General features: G+C 38.9%; 1 protein-coding gene, 1 long non-coding RNA gene and 1 pseudogene across 3 annotated transcripts in view; 1 reads left to right on the plus strand and 2 right to left on the minus strand.

The window, feature by feature from the left end:
• The window catches only part of Cdh20 (cadherin 20), a 177550-nt gene that overhangs the window by 18505 nt on the left and 135347 nt on the right, over positions 1 to 23698 (minus strand). Inside the window, exons 2-7 of the mRNA XM_090353012.1 lie at positions 20781 to 21192; positions 11862 to 12156; positions 11248 to 11367; positions 7861 to 8028; positions 4322 to 4509; positions 671 to 924 (exon numbers count right to left, since the gene is read on the minus strand). Of these exons, the coding sequence (XP_090209138.1) occupies positions 671 to 924; positions 4322 to 4509; positions 7861 to 8028; positions 11248 to 11367; positions 11862 to 12156; positions 20781 to 21041 (1286 nt within the window). The 5' untranslated portion in view covers positions 21042 to 21192. The remainder of the gene's footprint in view (positions 1 to 670; positions 925 to 4321; positions 4510 to 7860; positions 8029 to 11247; positions 11368 to 11861; positions 12157 to 20780; positions 21193 to 23698) is intronic.
• The window catches only part of LOC150049619 (uncharacterized), a 286277-nt gene continuing 273810 nt past the window's right edge, over positions 11232 to 23698 (plus strand). For both annotated transcript variants that reach the window (XR_016538814.1, XR_016538815.1), the window contains exon 1: positions 11232 to 11363. This is a non-coding gene — a long non-coding RNA (uncharacterized LOC150049619). The remainder of the gene's footprint in view (positions 11364 to 23698) is intronic.
• The window catches only part of LOC150049620 (uncharacterized), a 51896-nt pseudogene continuing 49367 nt past the window's right edge, over positions 21170 to 23698 (minus strand).

The raw sequence follows: 23698 nt of genomic DNA on the forward strand, positions 1-23698 counted from the left end.
TGACTGACCAGAAAAATAAAAAGAAAAGAGCCTTATGAACTTTCTTACCTGGGCTTGGTTTGAACTGCAATCTTAAAATCTCAGCCTCCTGAGTAGCTAGGTATAAGCAACTAGTATCTGGCTATGATCACTTTTATATTAACCATTGTTACAGTGGTTATTGTTATTATTATTACTATTATTAAACATTTTTGATATCTATGCATCTGATTATGCTTTATCTGAGTTGGCAGGTTTCCACTAGGGATACTATTAGCAACATCTCTCCAGGACATTTGGCAATATTTGGGGACATTTTAGATTGTTATAACTCAGAGTCTACTAAAGGCATTTAGTTGGTAAAGGCCAGAGATACTGCTATAAATCAGTCAGTGCACAGGGCTACCTCCCACAACAACAGTTACACAATCCTAGATGTCAGTGGAACCATGACAGAGAACTGAGGGCATGTGTGTGTACCAAATGGAAGTGAGTAAATGTAGTAACTTTTCATTTCCAGATATAATTACAAAGCATGCTATTTAAGCAACAACAAGAAAAGCTTAAAGAAAGAAGATTCTCCAGAGTTGAGTTAGAAAAGGAGACACAAAAGGGAAAAGAACTAGAAAATTGTACATAAGAGAAGGGACTAGTCCAGGATATAAGAAAAAGGTGAAATCTGTGAATAAACCTGATTGAGTTGTTGGTCACATCTGGGTCCTTGGCAGAAATGATTTGTATGGTTGTTCCAATTGCCACATCCTCAGGTACTTCCACAAAATAAAATCCAGGTTCAAACACTGGGGGTTCATCCACATCTTCCACGCTGATGTGCACTGTTGTTGTGTCCTGAAATGGGCCCAGGTTCAGAAAACGCATCTCTACGTGAGGATTGGCTCCCTCCACCTTTAAGGTGTAGCTTTTCTTGCTTTCAAAACTCAGTGGCTGAAAAGTAATGACAGGAAAAAAATTGATTAACCACTAGTATATTTGTCTAAGGTCAAAAGGATGTTCATTGTTGATGGCTAGGAGGAAGAATAAAATTGAATCAAATGATGGAAAATGCATAAAATTGAACAAAATGATGCAAAATGTATAAAAGTAAAAATGAAAACATTTCTCATTCTACAGTTAAATTTTTTTTTCCTCTGTATGTGATACTGAGGAATTGAACCTGGATCTTTAATGCATGCTAAGGAAGCACTCTACCACTAGGCCAAACTCACAGCCCCCAGTTAAAGGTTTTGATTTGAGTTTCACCCTGGGTAAGGTAGAGGGAAGATTTGAAAATCTGATAAAAACATTTAGTCCAAGCAAGCATTGGCTTTAACTTGTCTACTAAATAGGCAACATGGTCTTGAAAGGCTCTTCTGAACCTTCTCTGTCCTGGCTCAGGTTTGCTTGTTGGTACTCAGTTTTACAATGGAAGCTACCGGGTGCCTGCCTGCCTGCCTGCCTGCCTGCCTGCCTGCCTGCCTGCCTGCCTGCCTGCCTGCCTCCCTCCCTCCCTGCCTCCCTCCTTCCCTCCCTCCCTCCCTCCCTCCCTCCCTCCTTCCCTCCCTTTCTCCCCCCCCCCCCAACCCCTTCTCTCCCTAGTAAACTAGTACATTCTCATTCTTAATAGGATTTTGGAGAATAAACCTTTTAAGTTTGATGAATTCTTAACAGCTTTTCTTTATTAGACTGGAATTATGGTGTCATGTTGCAGAAACTTTTGGCCTAATTGTAATCACAAAGAATTTTTCCCATGTTTCCTTCTACAGATACTGAAGTTTTAGTTTTGACTGAAGCACATGATCCATTTTGAGTTTATTTCTGTGAGGTTTAATTGAAGTTTATTTTCTTTTTGCATATGGCATCCAGTTGTTCTGACACCATCTGTTGAGAAGTCTAGAGTAAGTTTTTAATTATTGTTGACATCTTTTTAAAATAAGTTACTTCATGATTTTAAAATTACTTAAGATTATTGTTTCTCTCACACCTACTTTTCAAATGGAAAGAAAATATTGCCCCTAAAAAAAATTGCCCCTAATATCCTCAGCTTTGTTATCTACCCTTAATGCAAGTTTAATGTTATCTTCCCAAACAGTGTTGTTCTTATTTTTCTAAATATCTAGCAGTTTATTTCTAAATTCAGATTGGCATATTTAAATGTTGTAACAAACCCAAGTTCTAGTTTCAGACATTCAGAAATGAAAAATGAATTCCTAAAAACAAAATTATAAAAATTATAGTTCAATATAATAATCAGAATTTAAAATCCTTGTAGATTTGGTAAAATTGACAGTTTTGTTCATGTGACCTCTTAAGAAAATAGGCTCTCCAGAATTGCTTATTGTAAGCTGAAAGATGGAATGCAAGCTAAACTTTAGCAAATGGCATAATATCATGTTCCTACAAAATAAAGAACATTCTAAAAATTATAATTTCAACTTGTAATTTTAGCATTTAAGTGACTAAAAAAAATCAATCGATTGATTGCTTAAAAGGCTAAAAGAAAGAGACTTAGGATAGTAGGTGGTTATAGAGTGGTTTTACGAAGACCAAGTTCTGTCAATTCAACTTCATTTTTCTTTTTGAGAAAGAATGTTCCTTTTAGATAAATAATAGACGTAAGGGAAATAAATCAAAGGCAAAACTTTGTTTCAATTTTATTTGACATTATTAATGACAAAGTAGGAAGATATGTGTGAATCAGACATCTGAATGAATGTTGTTCTAGAATTATAGATTAAACCATCAAAAGCCTCAAAATATTTGTTATATTATGTGACTGATCTGTCTGCCCAACTTATCGACTTCTTTCTTAATCCCATTTTCTAGCAGCCTCTACATTCAGAACACAAATCAAAATGACCTTAAAATTGATATATATTTTGATTGAACATGGATATAGTTTTGATAATGGCAATGAGAGACAGTATTCTGTCCTGCACCCCACTAGGTAATAGTGCTGGAATAGAGACATTTTGAGATTTCTTAAATTTCAATAGACCTTTAAGAAATGAAAAGCCATATAATGAATGATTGTTGTCCTTAATGTACTATGTTGTCTCTCATCTCCTTTGCTGTCCCTTGGTTATCTCATATTGTTATAGTATCTCACTTTGTTATCTGATATATTGAATTTATTTGCATTTGGATATTTGAAATTTGATAGGGAAGGGGGGAAAACCAAGACGGGTGGGGGGTGTGGGGGGGGAGGGAAACGGGTACCAAGACATGTGAAAGGGTATCGATGTATGTGAATTAATGCACCTTCTATCTGGCAAATATCATGTAACCCTTTTACTAATTACAATAAAAAAAAGAAAAAAAATTTACAAGAAGAAAAAAAAAGAAATGAATTGCTTGTAATGATAGCTAAACTATATTGTGAAATTTAACAGGTTATTTACTGTTGTCCTATGACTTAAAATTATGTTAAAATATAAAATATAATTTGACTTGTGAGTATCCTAAAACTTTCTTTTCTGATAAATTTTTGAATGGGAATTTTGCATTCAAGAATTAAGTAATTCAAAAGTTTGAGCATCTGTAGTTGCTAGTCAAGGTTAACAATGAATTATTGTTTACTTGAGTCATAACATGTAGTAGAGAATGTTTTTAATTCTATGTCATACCCTAGGTTGGTAATTTTACTTTTAGTCAACTTATAATTTCTTGTAATGTGTTCTTTCCACACATGCTCATACAATATTTTGATCATATTTATCCTTCTTTACCCTCCCCATCTGCCCAAGGCTCCCTTACTAAGCTTCCCATCCAGATAGATCCTGTATGATATTTTTGTCATTCATTGTTGTGGTTATGCTAATTATTTAAAGGAGTTTCACTGTGATTTTTCACATGTGCATGAACAATGGTTTTGGGTTTTTTTTGCCAGTCTTGGGCTTGAGCTCAGGGCCTGAGCACTGTCCTTGGACTTTCTCAAGGCTAGAGCTCTACCACTTGAGCCTCAGCACCACTTCTGGCTTTTTTTCTATGTATGTGGTACCGAGGAATCGAACCCAGGTATTTGTGCATGCTAGGCAAGCACTCTACCACTAGGCCAAACTCCCGGCCCCATAAACAATGACTTATCTAATATATATATATATATATACACATGCATATATACATATATATATAGTTATATCTGGTTAACCTTTCTGTAAAGTAATGACAACCAGTGTTTGCATATAACCCAAAGGAATACAGGCAAGTATGTTCTTTTTTAATAATAAGAAATAGCTTTAATCAGAGGATTTAAACCAATACACATTTATAGCACAACAGCCCTTACTACCATATTATAAATATAACATCCATGAAAATGAGCTGGAAAAAGGAGTTGGATTACCTTCTTTACAGTTATGATGCCAACTTGGAAATTTGGATCTGTGTTAATATCAAAGGCATCTGCACCATCTCCATCCACAATAGTGTATTTCATTTCTGCATTGATTCCTTCATCCAAATCCTTGGCAAACACTCTTCCAACTGTGGAACTCACTGGAGCTGATTCCAGCACACTCATCTGATAATGTTCTGAGAAGGAAAATAAGAACATGCATCCTTGATGCTCTGTTGCTACAAAGATAGGCCTTGTCTTTATTATTTCAAATATGCTATATTCCAAGAGACTCTTATCTCCAATTAATCTCTAGAAAATGGGAGTGGGGCTGTGGCTCAAGGGTAGGGCGGTAGCCTTGAGCTGAAGAGCTCAGGGACAGCATCCAGGCCCAGAGATCCAGCCCTGTGACCATTCCCTTCCCCTAAAAAAAATTAAAGTTTGAGGTTTGTAGATAAAAACTGGGATCCACAGAGAATAAGGAGTATTACAGGTCAGAGACTGTACTGAATGTTCAGTAAGGAAAAATTAAAATTGCTTGACTATCCTGTCATTCTAAGTGTAGTACAGGATAAATATGAAACTTTCTTATCTCAGTCATACTTCAGACTGGTGGAAAGTATCTTGCTTCCCAAACTATTTCCTAATGAATATGACTATTTCCCCAAATGTCGAGTCCTTCTGTGAAATATAGTAAAAAAAAACTGTGGTCACAAAGTATCTATTTATTTAGTTATATTTTTGCAAGATCCACATTCCACGGTCAGATCAGTGTGCTTAGTTCCCACCTCTGTTATCAGCCTACTAGCGCTGATGGAGAATAGTGATCTCTGCAAGGGGAACAGCTATAGACAGCTAGGTCCGTTAGTTTTGCATGTGTGATCCATGAGTTTGTCCTTAGAGCTGGCATCCTTTCAGTGTTGCTACATGGACAGACTCCTGATGCTTCTTGTCTTCCTGGTCTAGCATAGAATTCCAAAAGAGATCCCATATGTTTAAGAAACTCAGAGTTGGTAATGTTCTTTTTTTGACTTATTTTAATTCCTAATTTCATTGGGTTATTTTTCACTTTTTTCTTTTGCTCCTATTGGACAGCTGTCTAGTAACAAATGTAAAAAATCAGGTATTTAAACAATGTGGAAGAATCTATAGTGTGTGGTGTGTGTACCATGAGTCACTCATGAAGTATAAAAATAGAACACACAGGATCAGCAAAGTAGCAAAAGGCTAGTACCTATGGCCTTTCATAAAGGCCAGTAATGTGGGATGGATGAACTTGGTGACTTACTTGTACTACTTGTAGAATGCTTTTCTTTCATGAATGCCTACAGGGACTTTATATGTACCTGTTGTGTGTAAATAAACTCTCATTCTATTTATGTAGATAAAGTAGTCGTTTACTTGGCCTGGCTGATTCAAAATGCAAGCTATTTGTCTAATCTGGCTTAGTTCTTGCTAGTTTTAGTGTGTGTGTGTGTGTGTTTGTGTGTGTGTGTGTGTGTGTGTGTGTGTGTGTGTGTGTGTGTGTGTGTGTATGTATGTGTGGCTGTCCTAGGGCTTGAACTTGGATTGAGCGCTCTGAGCTTTTTTGTTCAAGGCTTGTATTCTACTACTTGAGTCACAGCTCTTCTTCTGACTCATTAGTGGTTAATTGGGACTAAGAGTCTCATTGATTTTTCTGTATAGGCTGGCTTTGAACTGTGATCCTTAGATCTGAGCTTCCTAAGTAGCTAGGATTACAGGTATGAGCCACCAGTGCCTGGCTTTCTGGTTTTAGCTTTTTAAAAATCATGTTTCCTTGGCTTGGTCTTTCAACTGAAATTGTCTGCTTCTCAAATTTACTCTCTCAGGCATCTACTTTTTGTCAAGTCTTCATTTCTGGGCTCTGATCTATGATTCTATATTTTCATTTTTTTAAAGACATTCAACCTGATGGTTCTGTTGTTACTTCATATTCAAATCTGAATTTGTATTCCTTTTACCCTGCCACTTAGTTTCATTATGTACTCTGTTTCTATAAATAGTACAATCTTTCTCCTTGTCACCCATATTTAAAGTAGTATTGTCTACCTCAGTTTCCATAATCAAGAAATCTAGAGACAGAAGTTCATCTTTTCTTTTTCTCCTCCCTCCCTCTCTGTGTGTCTGTTTCTGTCTCTGTCTCTGTCTCTCTCTCATACGGTCTTGAACCCTGGGACGAGGCTTTGGCCCTGGGCTCCTTTTGCTCAAGGCTAGCACTCTACCACTTGAGCCACAGTGCTACTTGCCAGATTTTTCTGTGATAAATTGGAGATGAGTTTTTTTTTGTTTGCTTGTTAGTTTGTTTTGGTCATGGGACTGGAACTCTGGGCCCGGGCTCTGTCTCTGAAGTGTTCAGCTCAAGATTACAGCCCTACCCCCCTTGAGCCATAACACTACTTCCATTTTCTAGTGGTTAATTGGAGATAAGAGTCTCAGGGACTTTAGTGCCTGGGCTTGCTTTGAACTGTGATCCTCAGATCTCAGCCTCCTGAGTACCTAGCTAGGATTATAGATGTGAGCCACAACACCCAGTTGAGATAAGAGTTTTACAGTCTTACCTGCCCACGCTGGCTTTGAACCACAATCTGCAGATCTCAGCCCCCTGAGTAGTTAGGATTACAGGCATGAGCATCTGGCACCTGACCCATGTTTTCTTATTTGTCCCACTTTACTCTTCCCACATTTATGTCCTTATCAGTTTCATTCTGAGCCTTCTGAAAGCCTCCTAGCAGCTCCCATACTTTATGAGTATGCTTTGTCCAACCCATTCTGAACATGGCTACAAAATTAGCCTGAAAAAAGATTCTGTGACTTCACTAGAAATGTGACACAGTTGAAAGAGCAAGTCCTGATTTTTAGGAGTTTTTGAGCATAAAATAACAATTTTATATCCAGGAGAGAGAGGCATAGGGAGAGGGAAGGGGAGAGAGTTTGTGTGTTATGCTCATCTGCTCAGAGGAGCTCAAGGAGAGATTTTTTGTACACTGCTCTTTGTCCCCATACCTAGACTTCCTATGTAATCGAAATTGGCCTTGAACTCATCATCTCATTGTCTTCTCTCAGTGGAACAAATCTAGCTTGCTTTGCCTGCCTGCCTGCCTGCCTGCCTCTGCCTGCCCTCCCTGCCCTCCCTCCCCTGTATTAAATGTGTGCTCCTTAAAAGTGAATTTTAAGCTTCACAGTGTTAGGGTACTGGTCCTAAGTGACTTGTGCCTTCATGTGTGGTACTCATTTAAAGAAGACACTTATTATCTACCTGAATTGATTGGTTTAGATAGTCAGATGGGCTCAGTATGGTGGCATATGTCTATAATTTTAGTGACTCAGGAGGTGGAGATAGGAGAGTTTAAGGACAACCTTGGCAAAATCTCAGAAAGAAACCTGTGTCTGTAATCCCAGCTCCTTGGAAAGCAGAAGAAATCTAAAATAAACAAAGTTAACCCTCAGGCTGGATTTTGCTTCTGCATCTGTGTAACAAGCGCATCTCTCTAGCCTGAGATGTGTGCTTTGTTCAGTTAGGTACTCACTCTGGGGAAATCGGGGTGGGTTGTCATTGACATCAGAGAGCGTGATGTTGACTGTCGTGGTCCCTGCTAATCCTCCAAGCTGCCCTCCCATGTCCTTGGCTTGAATAATAACTTCGTAGTATTCTTTGGCTTCTCTGTCCATGTTGGTAAGTGCAGTTCTGATCACACCTGCCAGATAGAAATGAATGTTTTTCAGAACAAAGCCACAAGTCAGGTTTTAACAGATTCATTTCTAGATTTCTCCAGTGGGCAAGGAAAATGCCTGAAGCCTGGCAATTGTTTTATTAAAATTGAGGTAAATAATAACTGAAATAGATTCCATCCTTAAAAAATAATGCTGGGTTTAAAACAAATGAGGAATAAGTACAAAGATTGCAGCAGGAAGGGCTTAGAGGCTGACTTCCTTTGGCAATATTACTGAAGGGAATCTGGAGGTGGCAGCAGTGTTTCTCTTACATACTTGACTTACAGTCCAAGGTGATTTCAGAAGGCTGTGACTATCCAAAGAAAACTGGGAGTTTGGGTCCAGAAAAACCAAATCTGTGACTTTTAGGTTATTCTCTTTCTGCCTTTTCTCTCGTCAGGCCCTAGAGCCCTTGTCGTATGAATGACTGCTTTTGATAACAAACCCTTATTGTGCTTTTTCTCTGCCTCCCTTCAACCTCTATGTAGGGATGAAATTCTGATTTGATTCCCTTTTGTTATTATCTCATTCTGTTTTGTTGTATCCTGCTATCTCTGTGCCTCATTGAATTCCATGAACTTGGACATGAAGTGTGTTCTGTGAGTTGTATGTTTTAACGTGAATGGCAGATGAGGTCCCCCAGACAATAAGGAAGAGCAAAAAGCCATGAAGACAGGGTTCCAACCCAAGTTCACTAAATGTTTTGTTCTGATCCTGCCTCAGAGGCACAGTGATGTTTTATCTCCTTTTTAACCCTTCAACTTATGAAAGTTGACTTCCATACACTCCAGGTGAAGATTAAAGGTGCTTATTTATTTCAGGTTTATAGTGTGACTCTTGGCGAAGTAGACTTCTTGCATGAAAAAAGAAGGCACAGGGAAGACCCATTTGTCCCACATTTATTCCTCTAATATATATATTTCATTTAGCAATAACATTCTGAAGTGAAATATGCAGCATTTTCTTTTTTAAAATGCCCCGTGGGCACAGCAATGACTGTCTTTCCATGTAGTTTTGATCTTAACACTATAGATGCCTTCTGGGAGCTGTCCAAATAATGTAAGCTACTTCTTAGGGTATAAAGGACACATTACCCTCTTGCCTATATTTTTTCCCTGTAGGCACTTCTATTCTCTCTATTACAGAAATATTGAAGTTTCTTTTTTTTATAGAAGTCTCTGACTATAATCTTTATTTTTCTTCCTGCTAATTTATATTTCCTCACTTTCTACTTTTATGATAAACTTTTCTAAATGCCTGACTACCTTTAGAACTTCTAGGGGGAAAAATCCTATCAGTTACTAATAGTAGAGTATTTTTTTCTCTTTCAAATAAAGAGGTGACTTTGTGTGTTCACCATTGACTTCTATAGTTGTAAGCTTGCTTTCTTTCTTTTTCTTTCTTCCTCCTCCTCCTCCTCCTCCTCTTCTCCTTCTCCTTCTTCTTTTTTTTTGTTGTAGGTTGTGGGATTTAAACTATGGACCTGGGTGTTTTCCCCAAAGTTTTCAGCTCAAGGCTATTGCTGTAGCCCTTGAGCTATAGTGCTACTTCTGTTTTTCTGGTGAGTAATTGGAGATAAGAATCTCACAGACATTCTAGTACCTGGGCTGGCTTTGAACCATGATCCTCAGATCTCAGCCTCCTGAGTAGCTAGGATTACAGGCATGAGCCACCACGTCTGGCTTAGCTGTAAGCTTTCATACTCGTTTCTTCTCCCTAGGTCTGTAGCCTTCTTTATGTGAAATGGGAGTAGTAATACTCCTATATGTTTTGTTACTTCACAAGATTATTGGAATGTTGAAATAAAGTCTTTGAAAGCATCTGAAAAGGGAGGAATCCTGGAATAAGTGTAAATTAGTAATGATAAATTGGCTGGACACAGGTGGCTTAAGTCTGTAATGCTAGCTGTACTCAGGAGGCTGAGATCTGAGGAGTCAGCTTGGGCAAAAAAGACCATGACACTCTTATCTCTAATTAGCTACGAAAAGTCCAGAAGTAGAACTGTGGCTTATGTGGTAAAGCACAAGCCTTGAATCAAAAGACTAAATGACAGTATCCAGGCTCTGAATTCAGACCCTAATACTGGCACAAAAGCAAACAAAATAATGACATAAGAATTCTGCCCAATTCAAACATATTAAAGAAAGACTATTACAGATTAAAAATAAATATTGTAGCCAGGCATGGTGGCTCACGCCTGTAATCCTAGCTACTCAGGAGGCTGAGATCTGAGGATCAAGGTTCAAAGCCAGCCCGAGCACAAAAGGACCTGAGACTCTTATCTCCAACTAAACTCTAGAAAATGGGAATGGGGCTTGGCTCAAAGATAGGGTGGTAGCCTTGAGCTGAAGAGCTCAGGGACAAGGCCCAGACCCGTGGGTAGGGCAGTAGCCTTGAGCTGAAGAGCTCAGGGACTGTGCCCAGGCAGAGTACAAGCCCCATGACCCACAAAAAAATAAGTAAGTAAGTAAATAAACAAATAAATAAGTGTTGTAGTCAAAGATCTCATGAAAATAGTTGCAGTGGAAACAAAATCACCCATTCAGTTTTTTGATGTCCTCCCTGTTGAAGACTCCCTACCAGGATCTGCCATTTTAGAGGCCATATCCCATATGCTCTTTCCTCTCCCATTAGAGCCTGCCTGCGCAGCTGCCATTCATTCTGGCCTTGTGATCTGCTTAGTACTGGGTAGGTCAGTGGAAAACTACCTACTACCAGTGAACTTTACTAGCATTTTAGTTCTCCAGTTTCCTTATCAGTGAGGCATATGGTGACAGGCTGGACAGTTCTCCTGAAGAAGCTTTCAGAAGCTTTCAGAGCATGTGGTTCTGGGGCTGGAGTGTTCCTAAGCAAATATGTCAATCTCTCAGTGCTTCTTGTACTGTAGTTATAGAAGCCTTTGCCTCTGGAAATAGCTGTAATATTTTGGGGGCTGGCTGGTGAGGAGCTATTTCTAGATAGGCAGATGGGCTCTGGCCTCTCCAGGCCTCTCCAGGCAGCCCCTGTATTCTGTCTTCACATAGTGATGCTCTCAGTCACAGGCATGTGCTCCTTTGCTGTCTTAATCCTAAAATTTGTAGCAGTTTCCTTTGCTTAGTATACTCCCTAGAGAGTTCTTAAAAAGGAAAGTTGCTTCTGTGATAAGTAGAGCTTTCAGAGAATTGTAGAATAAAGCAAACTCCTCTGTTTCTTGCATCAGATACCTGTTTTGGAGTCCACAGAAAAATATGGCTGGCCCTGGAGAATGCTATACACCACCCGGGCACTGTTGCCATATGTTGGGTCATCTGCATCTGTGGCTGTCACCTGGATAACAGAGGTACCTGAGGAAGAGAAGTAGTTCAGAATGGTTAAGTTTAAAACATTTGCACATGTTAGGTTTACTTCCCTAGGGAAATCTCATTTATATTCTTTCTTTCTTTTTCTTTTCTTTTTTTTTTTTTTGGAATCTCATTTCAAGATCAAGTTTCCATAGTGCTTTTCTTGGATTTATTTAGTAGAGATGATCATATAGTTATTTTTGTTTAAATTCTTAGTAACTAGTAAAGACAGCCAGTGTTTGGGGGTCATCATTACTCTTAAATAATATTGAAATGTTACCATCTACCAATTATCGTTTTTTTTCTATATAGAATTAGAACTGAATTTACTGTGCATTCAAATGTGTATGTAGCTTCCTGCCTGTTAAAGGACATAGTTGTCACTTTTGTTTTTATGTTTGCCATTTGTGGGCTGTTGTGCATATTTTCTGTATATACATAGGAGGTCTTTGATAGGGCAACTGCTATTTGTGAAAATCAGTGAATCACCACCTTACCCACTGGTGACATTTCTGGCACAGTGGCGACGTAAGGTCCATCTAGGAACTTGGGTTCGTTGTCATTGATGTCTTGGATTTTGATGATGAACTCTGACTCTGGCTCCATTGGCCGGCCTGTCCGCCTATCCAGAGCTTGAGCCCTTAAAGTGTACTGAGCTCTCTCTTCTCTGTCGAGCCTCTGAATGGCATGGATGTCTCCAGTGGTGTCATCAATAGTAAATACAATGCCTGCGCCTTCTCCCGAGAGGATGTATTTGATGGATCCATCTCCCCTGTCCATGTCTGAATGAAGCTGTGGGAAAGCATTCCCAAAATCCCATTATGGCTATAGCCTTCCTTCACATAGAAAATTATTGTTATATTATTATTATTTTTATTGTTATTATTATTATTATTATTATTATTTGTGTTGGGGGGTCATGGGGCTTGAACTAGGCCTGGGCACTGTCCCTGAACTCTTCAGGTCAAGGCTACTTCTTTATCCTTGAGCCAAGCCCCACTTCCCATTTTCTAGGGGTTAGTTGGAGATAAGAGTCTCAGGTCCTTTTCTGCCCAGGCTGGCTTTGAACCTTGATCCTCAGATCTCAGTCTCCTGAGTAGCTCGGATTACAGGGATGAGCCACTGCACCCAGCTTAGAAAATTATTTTTACTTACAAATTTTAAAATTCTCGCTATGGAGCCAGGAGTTTGGCCTAGTGGTAGAGTGATACATGAAGACCCTCATTGGATTCCTCAGTACCACACCACATACATAGAAAAAGCTGGAAGTGGTGCTGTGGCTCAAGTGATAGAGCTGTACTGTAGCCTTGAAAAGCCCAAGGACAGTGCTCAGGCCCTGAGTTCAAGCCCCAGGACTGGCAAAAAAGTCTCACTAGGACTGGAGGCATGGTTCAAGTAGTAGAGTGCTTACTAAGGAAGTCCTGAATTTCAAACCCTCGTACTTCCAAAAAGAACAGATCAAACAGCAGGAAACAGTTTTTCTGTATCATAGTCTTCTCAGCCGGGCAGCGTTAGTGGTTCACACCTGTAATTCTTGATACTTTGGAGGCTGAGATCTGAGGATCACAGTTCAGAGACAGCCCAGGCATGCAAGTCTGTGAGAGTCATCTCCAGTTATCTCCACAGTTGGCACTGTGGCTCAAGTGGTAGAATACTAATCCTTGAGGTGAAGATCCCAGGGACAGTGCCCAGACTCAAGCCTCACGACCACCCCCTCACACCCAAATAATAATTCTCTGTGAAGAATGTGGAAATGTATCTGGAAAATATAGATGTCATTATTTGTAATTAAGAGCAAGAACCTCACCTTTCCATTAAAAATAGTAATAGACAAGCCTAAGCATCTGAAAATGAAAACAATTGCTGTAAGTTAATTTTTGGAGTATTGACATTTTTTTATGACAAACAAGTTGTCAGAAAGCTGATGAAGTTATTAATTAAAGTACTGGCTGAAGGTGTGGCTCAAGTGATGATATCAAAATCCCAGGAATGTGAAGGTGGGGGCAGGGGCAGGGATCTAAATATTCCACTGGCCTTTTCAGGTCTTCAGTTCTGTAACCCCAGTTCTGTGATTTGATTTGGCAAGACTATGCTTCCTTTTTTTTCAGGTGTCAGATTGAATCTAACTCTTGGTTACTATGTTTCACAGCAGAGTATCTCTGGTTTTTGTTGGACTTCTTGGGTATATAACTGATTAACTCACATGTGGTAGGTGAGTTAGGGTTGGCTTCTATCTGCCTAATAGATTCTTCACAGATTCTTTAATGATGAAACTCCAAAGGATTCTAAGACTACTCTGTATTGGTAATTGTAGATAATTTGTATGATTGCCAAGAACTCTTTAATCTTGTTCTGGCCCGTAGGTAATAGTCTCTCTAAAGAGGTCAACAGCAACAAAAAAAAAAATTAGTTAAATTTAGTCAGCGACACTAACTGTGCTGTTCCTGTGTTGTTAGCACTTTGCAGAGTTCAGCGATGAAATTCATGAGATTAATTTATAAAACAGAAAACCAGTATCAGGCTAATAGCAAGGAGCCAAATATAACTGACCTGAACACCAACTGTTTCATTTGTAAATGGATTATTTACTGTTCATGACCTTTAATTTTTTTATAGTATAAATTGTGGACAGTATTAATACTTACTTTGGAAGGTTATTTGGATCATTAGAGATTAATGTATGTGAAGTATGGAGCACAGTGGGGTTTTTTTCCCTATAATGGGGACACTAGAAATGGGGTGGTTATGATGATGAGACACTTGCATAGAGCAAAGGGTATTAACATACCCAGCTCTTCAGTAGGCCTCCAGGAAGTAGTAGAGAAGGGAAAATAAACAGCAGGCCTTTTTTGTTACGCAGAGCCCCATGGCTAAGGTGCTAAGGCTGCCCAAAGCTTTGGAAGGATTGGCTTCTCTTAAGGATTTAAGTTTACCTAGTTAAAGAGACACCTGGAAATGTATCCCCAGAATCCTACAGACAGGGAAGGCTTTGGATGTTGGGACTTGCTTTGAACTGCTCTCCAACCGACTTTTTTTTTTTTTTTGCCAGTCCTGGGCTTAAGCTCAGGGCCTGAGCACTGTCCTTGGACTTTCTCAAGGCTAGAGCTCTACCATTTGAGCCTCAGCACCACTTCTGGCTTTTTCTAAGTATGTGGTACCAAGGAATCGAACCCGGGTCTTTGTGCATGCTAGGCAAGCACTCTACCACTAGGCCAAACTCCCGGCCCACCAACCGACTTCTGACCAAGTCACACAAGCAACTTTGCTTCGAGGCTCAGCTCTATCTTATCCACACAAGGGAAATACCAGAATAGACTTTTGGGGAATAAAAAGACTTTTTTTCCTACTAAAATTACTCCATATAGTATAGGAAGTTCTCACATTTCCTTATTCCAAGTTCTGTTTTTTTTTTTTTTTAATCTCAACCTTCTATTCATGCAGTATAAAGAGCAAGTAAAAAGGCAGAAGCGCCCAGTTCTTATGTAGAGTAGATCTGAGCATAAAGAAATGAAAACCCAGTGCCTGTGGAATGTGTACATGTTGGCAAGGGCATGGAATTGGGAGGAGAAAGACAAAGATTTCCTGATGTTTCTTAAATTTTACTTGTTTGTTTGTTTTTGCTGGTCCTGGGGCTTTAACTCGGGACCTGTGCCCTGTCCCTGAGCAAGTTCAAGCTAGTATTCTACCACTTGAACCACAGTGCTACTTCTGACTTCTGGCTTTTTCTGAGTAATTTATTGGAGATTTAAAAAAAAAAAAAAGAGTCTCATGGACTTTCCTGCTTGAACTGGCTTCAAACCCTAATCCTCAGATCTCAGCGTCCTAAATAGCTAGGATTATAGGTATGGGCCACTGGTGCCTGGCTTGTTTCTTAAAATTTGAAAGAAGAAATGTATACATCTTGGTAATTGTAAGACATGTGGCATAGGACTTAAAAAGAAGTGGTGTAGGGCTGGGAGTTTGGCCTAGTGGTAGAGTGCTTGCTTAGCATGCACAAAACCTGGGTTCAATTCCTCGGTACCACAGACATAGAAAAAAAGCCAGAAGTGGTGCTGTGTCTCCAGTGGTAGAGCTCTATCCTTGAGAAAACCCAAGGACAGTGCTCAGGCCCCGAGCCCAAGCCCAGAACTGGCAAAAAAGAAAAAGAAGTAGTGTAATTAGGGCATGACAAGTTATCTAGGAGGATTAAGCTGACATTAGGTATATACTCAGGATGGGTTGAGATGGTCTAAAAGGTCCTTTTTGTTATCTGTATTCTGTATTCTGCTCTATAGGCAGAATATCTTAAGGATAGAGACAATGTGACCTTGCTCTTGGTGTATACCTTAGCATGTAGCATGCTCTGAATAAACTGTTATCCAAAGGAGAGTATAAGGTCAGGGCTTTAGCCTACGTGGAATCATGCTACTTTAGTTTAAGAACTAGCGTATATATGGTGACTTCAGAGTGTAGGTTTACAGGTTTACAGTAGGAGAGAAGGAAAGAGATGAGGAGGAAGCCTCTCATGTACAACAAGAGTATCAGTCGTGAAGAGGGCCAGGATTGACTTACACACTATTGATTTCTGAGGTGTATCAGTTCATGATCTTCTTGGGAAACAAAATCTCCACCACATATTTTAACAGAAAAAATTGATTATGAAAGAATAAAAAGGAATGAGGAAACAGTGAGATGTCTAAGTGATGAGCAATAGCAACTACAGGGTGAACAGGGGTTAAGGGCTCCTGCATCTAAATGTGTGGACAATATTCTCTGGAGAGTGTGTCTTAGGCTTCTGAGGAGGAAGAGCTGGGGATTTCGGGGTGTGGAGTGTAGAGGAGCCCTTTCTCTCCAACTCCTGCTGACCTGGGACTCAGGCCTTTGAGGGTAGGGTACCTTTGGTGGTGCCAGTATTCCTAGGAACTGTGATGAAGCTGAACATATGAATATGAACTGCTGGCTGAGTGAAAAAGCAAGTTCCTTCCCCCTTCTCCAGTTTCCTGGCTTACCTGTGGATACATCCCAGTTGGAAAAAGAAATCATGGCTTGCAGAATGCCAGCCCTAGATCAGAGTGGAGTAGGACGAGGGAACTAAGGAGCTAAGAGACACTAAGGAGCTAAAAACAAACGCTGTCATGCACACGAGAATTCAGGTTTACCCTGAAGACTATATATTTGCTTGCAAAAACTGCTAAGATGGGACATAAATAGCTTTTCTCTAAGTTACTAAAAACTTGGCAGTATAATAAAATAGTGTTTTCTCTTTCTCCATATTTAACTCACACTGACTGAACACCATGTGTGGCACATAGTCTTGTACATCTTGGGAAAATATTTTCCCCTGAATAACCTCTACAGTCCCTGGTCAGAATATGACAGATTACAAATCTCACTGATCTTAATAAGTCTGTAGTCTTCATGATTTTCAGCTAAAGATCCTCATAGTGAGTGCGAGGAAGTTCATGAAGATTCTCAAAAATCATACTTGATTTAGGATTTTGAAAACAGGGTTACCCCTTCATTAGCTTTCAGAATATAGTGGCAGTGTTTATAGTTGTGATTACATAATGTCCATGTAGTTGCTAACCTTGGCATGGATTGTGCACACACACAAGATCTATGCACCCCTCCCTTTGCATATGTCAGTATAAAGTAACTTTAAACTCTTTACTCCCTTTTCCTGGAGACCCCAATGTGTATTTTATAAGATCATTCCAATTATAGGTAATAATTGTTGCCATGTTCCTTCCTCAAATAAGAAAATACCTTGGCAGGCTCTGTAAACAGACATCTTCTGGAATTCAAGGTGACACACTGAATGTTCCTGGGGTAAAGACAATAAAAGGTGGATAAATTTTCTTTCAAAAGAAAGTCTGAGGATAAGTGCTTTCATAGACCATGGTGCAACTAACTATATGGGAGGAGACACCCAGTGCAGAGAAGTCCTTCCCCAGGTGCTGCAGAGGACTGTGGGAGTGGGAGTTTGTCTAATATCCCAAGTTAAGGAAATTAGGTCAAGGAAAATACTAACAGTGATAAAAGTGCCATACATCTAAATATTTCCATCATTAGTGTGAAAGAGCTCAGGAAGCAGTCAGGCTCCCTTAGATTCCTGATCCCGCCTTATTCACCTGTGAATCTTCAGGTGTAAAGATGCTGGCTGGCCAGAAGAATGTGAAGGAAAGCCTCTAGTTTTGGGTTAAGAATGATGGCGAGTATGAGTCAGGCTTTTCTGCTGCCTTCAGTATAACTCTGGACAATGACTGTAGCCTCTCTGATCTTGATTGCCTTGGATTATTACAACTCCCCTAACATTGTTACAAGGATTAAGTGATCTGCCTTCTGTGAAGATGACTGGCACAGGATACAGTGGCCACCCAGTGCAATGTTAGCTACCTTTTTATTTCTGTACTTCTGTGTGACCAGTTTTCTGTGTAGACAAACTTGGGGAGAAACTGCCAGTGCAGTTTCTTTAGTTGGAAGGAGGGAAAAGAGCCCTGGATTGTGTAAGCATACAAAGCAGTTTCTGAATATGAATACATTTTTTATTTTTTTTTTACAATAATCATTATGTCTACTTGGAAAAAAACATTTTATAGATACTAGGAAGTTAGAAGTCTTTGAGAGTCTACATAGGTGCAGGAGTGATGGCAGCATGTACTTTCCAGGGTTGTGGATGGGCACATATCTAAGGTGAGGACAAATGGGGTATGGGGGAGTCTGCAAGGAAACCTAGATTAGAGAAGTGTGTTGAAATAAGTGCTGATGAGTCTGGAAGAAGTTCTTAAACTGCATTCTAGGAGCTCTGTTAAGTATTCAAGAGGTTAAGCGCTTTCTTAATCAGATGGGCGTTGTGCTAGAGAGAGTGCTTCCAGGAGATGGGGATGGGAAGAGACTCTCCTCAGGCAGACCTCCCTGCTCAGTTAATTTGACAATGAGGAACAGAGGATCACAGTGATGAGTTTGGAAAGGAAGAGATGAATCTGAGAGAAATAGGCAAGGAAGTATTGATAGGTATTGTGATTATTGTACATAAAGGATGAGGAGGATATGGAAAAGAGAGAGAGAAATTTTGGGATCATGGGGTTTACAACTACAATGCTTATGGATTAGTGAGCTGCTAAATTCCCATCATGAATCTCCCAGACTACTGCTGCCACTACTTACTACAACAAGGTTATCATGATTAAAATGTTATTCTGGACCAAGTATTGTGCTATCCATGTTGCACACATTCTCTCATTTAATTCCTACTGTAAGCTCTTCATTCATTCATTTTTTCATCTTCCAGATGGCCAGTGTCATGTTAGGTCTTGGAAATAAAATGGGAGCAATGATTTTGCCTTCTTTGGCTTCTACTCCAGTTGATGAATCCAGACATTGAACATGTACATTAAAAAATAAATCAATGACTGTAGATTATAGTTACAATTGTGAAAGAAGTGACAGCGAGAGAATTTTAACAGAGCCAACACAGGGAATGGCTAGGAAGGCTTTTACACTCAGAATGTCCCTACTATGGAAGAACAATATAGAAACATTATGAAAGCCATCCTTTGGACCTTCTGCTGGAAAAATAGAATGAAGTCTCAATGTCTTTTTAATTGTATCCTCTAGTATTATAGACATAGGATAGTACTGTATCATCCCTCTGTGAATATAAAATATCTTGTACCTGCTTTATGATACGTAGTAGTGACTGTGCTTTATCAGAGCTGTTTTTAATGATGTTACTCAAGAATGTTTTCTTTCCAGATGAAGCTAATAAAAAAATGGTGCCAGGTACCACAACAGTAACAGAAATTCACATTTTTCTGGGGTTTTGTTTTTTATCTTTTTCTTTTTATTAATGGAGTGTGCTGGATGTCTAATTTTGTTCAGATGACTGCAGAACCTGGAAAAGCTGTTGCTGCTATCAATGCATAACATACTGCTATTATTGATCTTTTTATATAAATATAAATATATATACATATATATATAATTTAAATTTTTGGAAACTTTAGCTGTGCTGTCAACTTTGGAAAAAAGTATCCCAGTTTACCGTGTTGAGTTGGCATTGTACAGAAATTAATAGCCATATTGGTCTAGAAACGTTAAGCTTTTTTTTCATTAGTACAGGGGTAAACACACTGTATTAAATATGTAAGGTCTTATCTACGTTGGTTTGATTACAGAAAATAATAAAGTATTCTCTAAATAATAATAATAATAAAGAAACATTGTGAAAGTTGTGAGAACTGCAGGCCATGTCCCTGAAGCAGGGGAACAGGGGGAAATATCATAGAGTACACTTGGACTCCAGGGGACAAAGTGTGTCACTAAGTGTGGGGAGTTGTTTGGAGGACTTCTTCCCTTCCAGGGAGGTGACAAAGAGGAGATTTAATATAGGGAATGCTTAAAAAAGCTCACAGGTGGAGAACATGGATTGTGGAGGAGGAAGTTCAGGTGGACTGGACTGCTAGGTAGGTATTTGCTCAGCTAAAATAAGGGTAGAAATGGAGATGAAAAAGTAGAAGAATTTTGGAGTCATTTTGGCAAAGGAGAAACAAAATTGCAAATGTAGAGGATGCAAGGGAAAGATAATTCTTGAGAAGTAGTAATTCTCTCAACCTCTCCTTCTTCCTGTTGGACAGTTGAGGAAAACCAGGCTAATGGTGCTTATTGACCTGTCAAGAATGTCCCTGTTAGCATCTGACAGAGCTGGTCTTTGAGCCATAAGTATTTCAATATGAAACCTGTTTTTAGCTTTCGTACTAAACAAGTATTTTAGTTATCATTTGGATGAATTATCTATTTTCTAATTAACTCTTTGTTTATCATTCTCTCACTTGGTTACTTTCACAAATGGTCTCTGATTAATATCCTCATAAAATAAACATAGGAGAAAGCTAGGGTTACAAATTAAATGATAGATAAATCAAGGGAATTTGAATATACAATTAGTAAGCATATTCATTGACCATCTCTATCTTAAAGCACATCTATTCTAGGAAATTCTGAAGTGAAGACAGTTTTTTCCCTTTTCCCTTAAATTGGAGCCTCAGGTTATATCTTTTGACATGCTCTGAAAAAAAAAACAAACTGACAAAACATGAATTTGTACTTTCACTTTCGCTTTTCTTTTTATTTCTTCTTCATCCTGTCATTTTTGTTGCTATCTTTCCTGAGGCTTGAGAGATTCTTACAGGGTCTGAACGTTTTCTGCAAAATTCTACTCCTGATTTTCTCACTAGGAACAGAGGCATGAGTAAGAACAGAAATTTTCCCTTTCTGAATTATATCTGAGAAAGGGAAAAATCTGTATTTTAGCTATGGATCAGAGAAATGCCACTAGTTAAAATTTCTATTGGGCCTCAGACACAGGCTAGGTAAGCAATCATAATCATCAACATGTGATACCCTGATAATGTATCTTGCTACTGGGCATGTCTTACCTTGCCGACATACAAAGGGTCTGTTCCAGTGTATTCTTCCAGAACAAAAAACTGGTTCCAAACCCAGCTCCTCTTGACTCTCTGGTGCGTTTGTGACTTTTCTGACAGGAGCTCTTCTAGTTTGCCTCGTGGTGTTGTGCTGGAGAGAACAGTGGTCGCAAGGTCCATCAGTCCCCAGAAGTACAAGGACAAACCGAGTCCAAGCCAGCTCCTTGCATTGCTCATTCTACCAGAAGTCCACATGGGATTGCAGGATTTCATAAAATGATGAACAGGAAGATAAGCCACAGGAACTGAAGTATTTTCCAAATTAAAAAAAACAAAAACAAAAACAAACCCAAACAGTTTATTGGATACTTGGTGCTTTCCAACTAAGATCCCGATTCAAGTCAATCTGCTTGAAGTTGACTTCCTGTCAAGTAAAGGAAAACATAGTGTGATGATATGAGATTCTTCCTTGTGTACTGGTTGCAAGTTTCCAAAAAATGTTAGTAAATACTCAGGCTTTACTCAGTGAATTAGTCGACTTGTTATTACTTTAGAAATATTTCAGTCAGAAAACTTTACAAGAAGGAATAGGAGATACACTAGGCCTCCTTGGCACAGGTCGAAATATTCTTAATTAGGACCAAGAATCAGAACAAATCAGAAAAAGGCTGGATAAGTGGGACTGCATTAAACTGCAGAACTTCTGTATGGCAAAGGACGTAGCTAGCAAACTAACTAGAAAGCCTACAGAATGGGAAAAGATCTTCACCAACCACACAATGGATAAAGGCCTCATATCTAAAATATATCAACATCTCAAAAAATTGCATCAATCCAAAACTAATCTCCAAAGTAACAACCATCCCATTAAAAGATGGGCTAAAGACGTAAAGAGAGTCTTCTCTGAAGAAGAAACAAAAATGGCCTATAGACACATGAAGAAATGCTCAACATCTCTGGTCATAAAAGAAATGCAAATCAAAACAACTCTAAGATTCCACCTCACTCCCATTAGAATGGCCAGGATCAAGAAAACTAATAACAGATGCTGGAGGGGATGTGGCCAGGAGGGATCACTACTACACTGCTGGTGGGAGTGCAAACTTGTTCAACCACTATGGAAAGCAAGATGGCAGTTCCTCAAAAGACTAAACATAGAACTCCCCTATGACCCAGCAATTCCACTACTAGGCATCTACCCAATTGTCCAGAAACAAGGACATGCTAAATCCACCAGCACAACAGTGTTCATTGCAGCACTATTTACCATAGCAAAGATATGGAACCAACCCAGATGTCCCTCAGTTGATGAGTGGATCAACAAGATGTGGTATTTGTACACAATGGAATTCTATGCTGCTGTCAGAAAGAATGACACTGCCCCATTTGTTAGGAAATGGAAAGACTTAGAAAAAATCATATTAAGTGAAGTAAGCCAGACTCAAAGGAACTTAGGCTCAATGGTTTCCCTCATTTGTCATAATCAGTAGAAACCTTGGGCTCTCCTAGCAGAGATTTGCAATAGAGCAAAACCTTGATACAAAAGGCCATATAGTATGACGCTAAATGAAAGGATCTCTAGGATATAGAAACATAAGCCATATAATGAATGATTGTTGTTCTTAAGGTACTATGTTATTTCTCATCTCTTTTGCTGTCCCTTGGTTATCTCATATTGTTACAGTATCTCACTTTTTTACCTGATATATCGGATATATTTGTATTTGGTTATTTGAAATTGGATAGGGAATAGGGGAAAACAAGATGAGGGGTGGGGGTGGGGGGAGGGAAGTGGGGACCAAGACATGTTGAAAGGGTATCAAAGTATGGGAATTAATGCACCATCTATCTGGAAAAATATCATGTAACCCTTCTATTAATTACAATAAAAAATATATGAAAAAAGAAAGTTGTAGCTCTCAAAAAATAGCCTTGATCAAGTAAATCATGTCCTGATTTTACATGCACTGATTTTGTCAAGTTTTTCTGAATTTTCTACAATAATGTATGTCATCAATTAATATATCTCTTTAATCAAATCCTCATTAACATACTACTTACTTTTCCCAGCTGTGTTTTATCGCTTCTTTATATTCCCTAGGTGACATACAACAAACATATTGGATATATTTGTATTTGGTTATTTGAAATTGGATAGGGAAGGGGGGAAAACAAGATGAGGGGTGGGGGTGGGGGGAGGGAAATGGGGACCAAGACATGAGAAAGGGTATCAATGAATGTGAATTAATGTACCTTCTATCTGGCAAATGTAATGTAACCCTTATTTTAATTACAATAAAAATATATGAAAAAAATATTTCAGTCATAATATTTTGGTTCAATATATTTCGTAAATTTATCCATAAACTTTTGAATTTGGATTTAGTGAAAATACAACTAATGAATAATTTTGTAGGTTTTACTGTATGATTGATTGTTTTAACATTAGTATTCAATTCTTTCAAATATTTATAATCAGGGAGCCTCCTATTGTAAGATAGCATTTGCTTCTTAAATTTATAGTTAATAACTAATATTTCCATTTGTTCAAGTTATTTTCTTGGTTTATTAAAAAAAGTACCAAGCTGAGGCAGGGAGTTTGGCCTAGTGGTAGAGTGCTTGCCTAGCATGCACGAAGACCTGGGTTCAATACCTTGGTACCACATACATAGAAGAAAAAAAGCCAGAAGTGATGCTGTGGCTCAAGTGGTAGAGCTCTAGCCTTGAAAAAGCCCAAGGATAGTGCTCAGGCCTTGAGTTCAAGGCCCAGGACTGGTTAAAAAAAAAAAAAAAGAAAAGCGCCAATCTGGAGTCTGGTACTCACACATGTGATCCTGTCTACTCAGGAGACTCAGATCCTAGAATAGCAGTTGAAAGCCAACCTTAACTGGAAAGTCCATGAGATTCTAATCTCTTATTACTCACCCCCC

Source organism: Megascapheus bottae, chromosome 19 (assembly GCF_031878675.1).
Source record: "Megascapheus bottae isolate mThoBot1 chromosome 19, mThoBot2.hap1, whole genome shotgun sequence".
NCBI lineage: Eukaryota > Metazoa > Chordata > Mammalia > Rodentia > Geomyidae > Megascapheus > Megascapheus bottae.